This window comes from Medicago sativa, chromosome 6 (genome assembly GCF_051527215.1).
Source record: "Medicago sativa cultivar Bolivia chromosome 6, Bolivia_mono, whole genome shotgun sequence".
NCBI lineage: Eukaryota > Viridiplantae > Streptophyta > Magnoliopsida > Fabales > Fabaceae > Medicago > Medicago sativa.
In genome coordinates, this window is record NC_140754.1 from 21,886,876 (window position 1) to 21,896,434 (window position 9,559).

The 9,559-nt window shown below is 34.5% G+C and overlaps 1 protein-coding gene across 1 annotated transcript; it reads left to right on the plus strand.

Annotated features, from left to right (window-relative positions):
• The first annotated feature begins 1,136 nt into the window (after positions 1–1,136).
• Positions 1,137–7,721, plus strand: LOC146913702 (ADP-glucose phosphorylase-like). Its single transcript, XM_085716930.1, has 6 exons — positions 1,137–1,312; positions 1,425–1,886; positions 4,465–4,755; positions 5,930–6,201; positions 6,771–6,837; positions 6,942–7,721. Exons 1-6 carry the CDS (start codon positions 1,238–1,240, stop codon positions 7,455–7,457), a joined length of 1,683 nt encoding a protein of 560 aa, XP_085573056.1. The 5' UTR covers positions 1,137–1,237; the 3' UTR covers positions 7,458–7,721.
• Positions 7,722–9,559: the final 1,838 nt, after the last annotated feature.

Here is a 9,559-nt window from a genome sequence, read left to right on the forward strand (position 1 = left end):
CCTCCGAATTCACATTTATAAAAAAAAAAAATATAAAAGCATGTATATATAATACCTTCTGGAAATTTCCAATATCCAATATTTGGAAGCTTGGCATTCATCGATATACACCACAACGTTTTCTACGTTTTTCTTGATATACATTGAGTCCATTCAACTGGTGTATATATAAAAAAGGAAAAACATAAAAAATATATTATTTTTAACATTTATTGAATAAATAAAAATGTTACGAGGCTAAATGACTTACAGCAAGGGAATTTAGCAAAAATATGTTTTGGTCAAAGTCCATGAAGTCTCGATCAAAGCATGGTAGCCATCATGAAGTGAAGCAAAACAAACAACATCTTCTGAAAGTAAATTATATCGTCTGGATCAACACTTAATATAGTTTGGTGGGATCAACGGTCAAGATGGTCCATCTAGAATAACATACATTCAAGACAATCCTTCTGATTCAATGTTCAAGAAGATCATCTAGAACCCTGTTAAGAACACTTCACCTAGATCAACCTCAAAGAATCAACCATCAACGAGTCATCCATATGAAGATTAACATCATTAAAATCCTCACCCATTACAATCATCTATATCCATGTCCACTACATCCGTCCATGAACGTCCACTACTGAATCGTTTGTCAAAGTCCACTACTTAATCATCTGATAAATAAACTCAATTACGGATCATCGAGCACTTAATTACTCTGGATTAAGTACTTTTTTTTTACACAACTATGGATTAAATACTTAAAAACAAAGTTAAATTTTGTTTGAATATTTCAAGACAAAAATTTCACTGAAGATAGAATCAAGACAAGATTTCGCTGAAAATAGAAAATTCGAGATATTTGTACTACAATCTCGTATGAAATCCACAACCAGATATTTGTACCAACATCTGTCTCGCATTATACTCCAGCATCTTTCTTCTCAATGAACATTTTCTTCATATAAAAGCCTAGATGATTCGATCAATTGATGTGTCAATTACGATTGATGCATGTGTAAAATAATTATACATCGACAAAATATACAAATTAAATTCTTAAAAAACATATAAAAAAAAGTGTATTTATTTACTTCTCTTGTACCTCCCTTCTCCATTCAAATAGCCGCATCTCTCTGACTTAGGGCAAACAAACCAAACACTTTGAGCAAACACTTCCAATCAGTACGAAAAACACAGTCACTACGAAACTTCATTTTCGTACAATTCGTACCAATTTTTCGCAACCATGAGAACCAAAACCGTTGGTGGCAAACGCCGTTCGTTAATCAACCCTAATTCACCATTCGTTCTTTCAACACTGGTAAGTACCTTCAAAACGACACTCCCATTCATCGTTTTCATTAACCCTAATTTTTTTTCAATTTTTTTGAAATTTTTGACACCCTAACCCTAATTTTCACCCCTTTTTGCAGGAAACCGATGAGGAAGAAGATCCAAATCCAATTTACCGAAAATCAACTGTTTGGAATGAATGGGTTATCTTCAAGCAAGATAAAACGAAGAAAGCTTCGGACTTTAAGGGGAAATCGACGTATAATACGAATCCTAGTAGGAATAAGCCGTGTGTGTATTGCATTGGTCATGAAGATGAATGTAGTGAGGAGATTTTTAGGGTTCCGTTTGATGAACCGAATTGGAAGATTAGGGTTGTTGAGAGTCCGAATCCGGCGGTTTTGAGGAGTTTGGATGATGGGTTTGTGTTGGATGGCGGTGAGGTTTTGGATGGGTTTGGGATTCATGATGTTGTGATTGAAAGTCCGGTGCATTCGGAGCAGTTGTTGGATTTGACGCCGAAGGATGTTGGCGAGGTTTTTGTTGCTTTCAGTAATAGGATCAGAGAATTGGTTCATCTTGAGTCTATCAAATATGTTCAGGTTTGTTTTTTTTGTGGATTTGGATTTTTTGTTTTGTTAAAGTTTTGATTTTTATTATAGAAATTTTAAATTTTTAGGGTTTATAATTGTTGTTTTATAGGAAAATTGGTGATTTGAGAGTAATGAAAGTGAATGTGATACTGGTCGTTATCTATGAAGCACCGACACCAGACACGATACTAACAACTGACCGCGACATTGACAATGTATCTGTTTTCAATAAATATTAGTGAATATTTTTTAAACAATGAAATGAAATGTAATTACTACAATGGAACGTTTTTTATCTGACCAGAGAATAGGTGATTTGAGAGTATGAAATTGTGTAGTTGGTGTGGTGATATTAGTCGATATCCATGAAGCACTGACACCAGACACGATGGGGTGATATTAGTCGTTATCTATGAAGCACCGACACCAGACACGATAGACACGATACTGATAGTGACACCGGCAATGTATCTGGTTTGAATAAATAGTAGCACTATCTGTTTTGAAATTGTGTGGTTGGTGGGGTGATATTAGTTGTTATCTACGAAGCACTGACACCAGACACGATACTGATAGTGACACCGACAGGTTTGAATAAATAGTAGTACTATCTGTTTTGAAATTGTGTGGTTGGTGTGGTGATATTTGTCTTCATCTATGAAGCACAGACACTAGACATGATATTGATTGCGACACTGACAATGTAGATGGTGATAATAATTTCAGAAAATGGAAGTGATTAAATGTATCTATATGTGTAAGTGTTGTGTCGGTGTCGGATCTAATCTGAAGTATCTGGACATGACTTTAATTGGAAGTGTCAATGGTATGTATTATGCACTTGATAAATAAACCCTAGGTTGTTTGAGCAACAGAATTCAAGAACTTGTTATCCTTTTGAGTCTATCAAAAACGTTCAAGGACTTTTAAAAAAAATAAAATAATTGAATTTTGTTGTTGATTAAATGTAACTATATGTGTCAGTGTCGTGTTGGTGTTTGGGCATTGGCACGCGTCGGAGTCTGGACACGATTTCAGTTTTGAAGTGTTAGTGTCAGTGTGTACTTGATAGATAAACCCTGTTAGGTTGGTAGAGTGGAAGCATGTTGGATATGCAAGTAGGAAGAATGTGCGGAGTGGTATACCTTAGGATTGATGTCTAGCCATAGGTAATGTGAGAGTAGTGAGATTTTTCTCTCTTGTTTGGTGATATTAGTCCTTGTTCACTTGGCATGCAATGAGGTGGCTTAGTGGAACTATTCTAGGTCTGCTAGTAACAAGAGTGTGCTTCCTTGTTGCTGCCTTAAGGACGAACAATGCACACAATTGATAATGGATGTGTGGTCATTTTGGAATAGGTAATGTGAGAGAGTAGTCGAACTTTTTCTAGTTGGTGATGAGTCCTTAAGCACTCAGCAACAAGGTCGGCTTAGTGGAACCATGCTGCTGAAAGTAGGAAGTGTAAAGATATGTTCCTTAGTGGGAGGTATTTGGTTTGATTCATTGTGAAAAATAAATCCTTTGGGTGATGTCAAGCCTTGTTGCTCAGCTCAGCCCATCTCGAACAAGATTAACTATGGTAGAGGAGGATGTATAGGGATACAAGTGGTCAGTTTTCACCCGATGCATAGTGTTTGTGTGATTGTTTTGCATCTCGAAGGCTAATGTGATAATTTTGAAGTAAGCCTTCAATATAAGTGGGGGTTATATATTCATCCCTGAAAGAAGAAATTATCACACCAGTTCTTACAATAATGTAATTTGTTAGTTAAGTAAAGCCTCTGGGACTTATTTTCTTAATTTCATTCAGTATTTTCTAAAATAATAAACTGAAGAATATGCATGTTTGCCAATTAGGACCTATTCATAAATTTTAGAAACCGAATGGTCAATGAGTATTACTTATATATTCACCGTAATATGTAAACCTCTCAGTAATTGAGCCACGCTCTGCCTTCATTCCCTTTTTTATTTGTATTCAGTGTGCCTTTACTTTACATATATAATTGACTTATTTCAACCACTTTGTAGCTTCCGCTATTTGCTGGCAACACTATTTGCCATCTAACATAGCAGATTTTTGGCGTTCCGCTATTGATAACATTGATTTCACTATCTATTCCTTGTAAATTTTGTGTCCCTTGTTGTAAAAGTTCTTATCTTCTTCAAAAGTTATGTGAGCTTGAATCTTTTTGGCTGCTTTACGGCTGTGTTTGTATGGGGTTTGACACTTCTAATATGAAAGTAGGAAGTTTTGATATACTACTTTTTATTTTATTTGCAGTGTGCTGTAGTAAGCTATGATTTATGATCTAGGCATATTATAATTGTTATTTGACTTTGGGTAATGAGAGCATCTGAGCAAGTAAGCAGTGTTGCTTGTGTGCTTCACATCACTGACTATGGTTCTATTTACTTTTACAGTTTTAGTTATTATTTTCTACAATAAGACTAATAATTGCAGTTAACCTAGTCTTGCCTTGTTCTGTATAAATATAAATATAAATATATTATGACTGTTGTCTTCTTCTGGCACCTGTTTCATGTAATTTGTCATTTCTAAACTTGATTTTATTAATCTTTGAAGGTGTTTAAAAACCATGGTGAAAAAGCTGGTGCAGCGATGAGTCATTCTCATAGTCAAATCCTGGGCTTGCCAATTGTTCCAAACAATGTTTCTGCCCGTCTTGGAAATATGAAGGATTTTTTTTATCAGACAGGGAAGTGCTGTATTTGTGACATTCAACTTGAGGATCTTTTGATTGATTCATCTTCCTACTTCTTTTCATTGGTTCCGTTTGCTGCTTCATTTCCTTTTGAGATATGGGTTGTTCCCCGGTATCACTCTGCACACTTCCATGAATTGGATGATGAAATGGTAACAATTCATTCTATGCAAAGTCCTATTTATGTTGAAATGCAAAATGTGTAGTTTGATTATAATGTAAATGCATCTCGTATCACACATGATTTAAAGGCTTTGTATTAGTTGTTTTGTGAGACTTGCAGCTGATTGTTAGATGCTACTATGCTAGATCTTTTATAAGGGTGATTACATGCGACACACGTGACAGAAGCACATTGAAAAATTAAATAAGAAATGGTGTTTGAATGTCATGGTATTTTAGAATATAGTTGTATTATATTTGGTGCCTTAATCATACAGGATAGGACATAAATTTTGATTAGGAATTATAGTATAACACGGAGATGCCAAGTTCTAATTGTCACGTGCCTTCAAATGTAACTGAATAACAAATGTTTTTCACACATCTGCCTTTGTGTGGTAAACCTGGATTGTGTTATGTTGTGTTTCAAATTTAATATTTATGAACAAATTAAAAATATAACTCCATTTCAATTTATCATTCAAAGTTTTAGTTAACCATAAAATGCATCACAGTCTTGAATCATGACCTATTTTTTTCTCGAAACTATGAAATAATTCAGCAGTCTAGGTGTTATCAGAAATATGTGAATGTTAGGGGGATAAGCACAGTGAGTCGTGATAGTGGCTAAGAGCATGATGGAGAGTGTTTTGACAGTGAAAGACAGTACAGAAACTGAATAATACAACTAACAAGCATCATAAAACTTCTGGTTGGGAAGAACCCTATGTTTATTAATCCGTGAAAAAACGAGAATAAATATAGTGGAAGAAAATAAAAGGTTCAACAGATGCAACAGCTGAATTTGGTGGTCACAGTCCGTTAGATGACCTGACTGGAACTGCATAAAAACTCTGAGCTTTGGAGAACAAGCTGTGGTGTAACAGGTGAACTCAGAACATGGCAATAATTAGCAAGAGGATGTCAATATCCTGTATGCGATGGACATTTAGGGCCCAATAGACATTGGAATTATGAGGATTTATCATAATAGTACTTGCTGATTCAACATACTCGTTACTCATAGCTTGAGCTATAGACACAGTTTTGGATTTTGCAATGCATTGCACACTATTACCAACTATATATACATGTGGTAATTTCTTCCGTTTGGAGGTTATTGTCTAAAAGGCTGACCATTATATCTTGACATTTATTTTACAGGCACTTGATCTTGGAGGTTTGATGAGAACCACTCTTAGAAAGATGTCTTTTCAATTGAACAATCCGCCATACAACTTTATGATTCACACTAGTCCATTGCGTGGTGATGGGTCAGAGCTGGCATACAGTCATTGGTTTATACAGATAATACCTCAGCTGATTCCGACAACTGGTTTTGAGCTTGGAACTGGGTCTCACATCAATCCTGTTTTGCCTGAGGATGCTGCAAAGATTCTAAGAGAAGTGATTGTTCCTGTGTTTGCACATGAAAGGTATGAAATTTACTCGGTGACCTAATTTCAAACTTGTCTGCTGATAAAATATTTATTTCAATTTATTGTAAGTGACTCTTTGTGTCAGCTTAGGCGCTGTGAGACTAAGTCCCTATTTAGGTGCATTTGAGAGAATTGATTCTCCTAAGTTCTTGACATCAAATAATCAAATGGTTGCTGTCTTTAGTTACTGCTAATTATAATATTAGCATCTTGATTGAAATATGGACTATGGAGAATCATTTAGACATGTAATATTGTCGGTTCCTCCTTTTCACGTTATTCATATACTTTTTTTAATTTATCTATCATTACATGGATACGAGAAGAGGAAGAGATTAGAACACAGTAAATGAGTCAAGCCTAGACATTGTTGGTAGCCCAGATTTTTACTGGATTTAAATTCCAAAAGTTTATCAAGTGTTATGGCATTGGAATTTAAATTCTGGGAGTTCATTATCTCTTTAAGTTTTGAGATTTGGTTTTTGGAAGTTTATTTTTTGTTTTGTAGTGAAATTTAGTTTCTGAGAGTTTATTTTAAGGTGGTGTATTGTTAAATTTTTTTGAAGGCGCATGGTGGGATTTTTACCTCCAACTAAGATTGTGGATTATAGTGATGCATTCACCACCAAAGAGGTAATTGAATTCTGAATTTTTTTTTTTTTTTTTAAGGAAAAGTTATTGTTGTCATGTTATGATGATTCTGTGAACATAATAGTTCTATTAATTTTTATTTTTAGGTGTTTCCTACTCGAGAGTATCTGCTGAATTGGGCACGAGCCATTGGGAGAGAGCACGGGTTTACTGTTATCATTCAAAGATCAGACAATGGCGGATTGAAGAAGAGGATAGGAAGGAAAACAACTGTGATTTTGGGTTGCGAAAGAAGTGGAAAATATAGACAATACAAGGATGCATTAGCTCGCAAGACTGGAACAAAGAAATGTGGGTGTCCATTCCGACTGAGAGGAAGACCTGTTAGAAATGGTGATGGATGGAAAGTGAACGTAGTGTGTGGATTTCACAACCATGAAGTAATTGAAACTGCGATCGGGAGCACATATGCCGGTCGGCTAAGTGGCGAAGAGAAGTCTTTGGTCGATGATCTGACAAGAAGCAATTACAAACCGAAAGACATATTACAGACATTGAAAGAACGTAATGAAGAGAATCTCACTTCTATCAAGCAGATTTATAATTTGCGCCAACAGCTAAAACGTTCTAGATTAGAATTAGAAATGGAAAATTCGGCATAGATTAAAAGTGGAACATCTGGCTTAGACCTTAGTTTTAATTGACTGTGCTGCATTCAACTTTTGAATTACTTTCCATTTTTTTGCAATGGTACTTTCTGTTATTGTTAATATTGCTGTTTTCATTAACTAGTCAAGTTTGTTCATTGTACTATATCTTGCTTGCTCAAGTTTGTAACTCTTCTACAAGATTCTATCTCTCCCAAATCTCCTTCTGGAAGAATCTATCTTTCCCTGTGAAATCCCAGAAAGTCTCATTTGCTCAAACCTATGAGTACGGGTGTAACACTATTTTTTTTTTTTTTTTATTGATATGCTTTAGTTTTCCTAGCCAATCTGATTTATAGGAAGCTTGTATTGTTATTGACCAATGACCAAAGGTTAGATTTGTACAAGTGCTTAATGTACTTTGGGTCATTATATGATGTTATCTTAGGTTATTATCTATTTCCACATTCATTTTGTTTCATACTTCAATGATTTACTTGTTGGTGAAAGGGACTAGAGTTAACACTAAACAATTAAAATGAACTTTTACTTCAATAGAAAACCAAGAAGATTATCTGCAACTCTTACGTCTGATTTTGTTGTACTCTATTCCAAACTTGTTATGAATATGAATCAATTTTGAATGGTTAGTTTGAGTTAGCTTATACTACTATTAATTTAAGACAGATGTTAACAAAGTGTCCTTAGGGTACTTCATAAGAAGTTTAAAATGGAAATTTTATCTTAATTTAAACATAACTCAATTACAATAGTCAAAACGTGATAAAACTAAAGTTGTTAGTTATCTCACAAAAATGGTTAAATTTTTTATGGACTTATGTCATGAGTAACCATACTGATACGGATAGTCTTCACCTTATCTTTAAGTGTACAAGTAGCAACATGGTTTATTTGGAGAAAAAAAAGGTTTATTATGTGTTTTTATTTGGAGCTTACAAGCTACAATTATGTTTCAGATTCAAGCTACACGGTTGTTAATCATGAAATTCATTTGCTAGAAGGATGAAATCTGGCGCAACAACGAAGATTTTTTTTTTTGCACCTTAATCATATATTTTTTCATTCTATTAACCCTAATTGTTTTTTGCACCTCAAGTCCATAATTTTACACCTAGACCCCAAATATCTCTAACTTAATTATAATAATCTATCACATATGAACTTTTTAGACAACTTTTCTGCTCTGAACTCGAGTTATAGAATGATAGACATCACAAGATTACTTCAAGTGCCGAGGGTTTTCTATTTTTTTTTTATTATTTAATGTATTGCAACAATACTCCTTTTTTTTTTTTGCATTTGAACCACCCTAATTTTTTTTTCATCTTAGGTCCAAAGTTCATATGAAGACTAAAAACTAGGGAAATATTGAATTACTTCTAATCGTACGAAGAACAAGGAAAACTGATGAATCCCCTCATTCTCTTTAGAACAAAACCTCACCCTAAATGACATAATCTCACCCAGATCAAATTGTCGGTGCTCATATTTGTCCTTTTGTTTATCTTAGCTTCTTCAACAAGATGAGACTCCTCATCAACTTCATACATACAAACGTATAAGAGGGGATTCTCTTCCATATTTTTGTACTCGGGAAAATTTCAAAGAACACCGAGTCATAGCATATTTAGGTGTGTGCCACCTAGAGCAATTATGTGTACTTCAGATGGAACACGCCTAAATATGGAATTGATTCATTGTTCTTAGGAATCTTATTGAGGACGGAAATATAGAAAAGTATCTCATGTATGTATTAGTATTTACGTGCTCGATGAGGACAATAACTCTCCAGTTGTTGAATAAGTGAAGATCAACAATCTAGCTTGAATGGTTGTTAGTCTCACCAACTTCAGGAAGGTAGCTTACAACTCGAAAGAGGAAAATAAGCACCTATTTGTGATAGATTATTTAGGGTGAGGTTTTCTTCTAACAACAACACGTATTTCATTGGTTTCAGACATTCGATGTAAGGGATTTCAATTTTTTGGAGTCTTCGTTTGGAAAGTGATTAATAAGAAGGCCTTTCCCACTATTATATTAGATACATTAGTTTACTACTGATTTGGGGAAGAATTAATTATTGTGTGGGATATGTT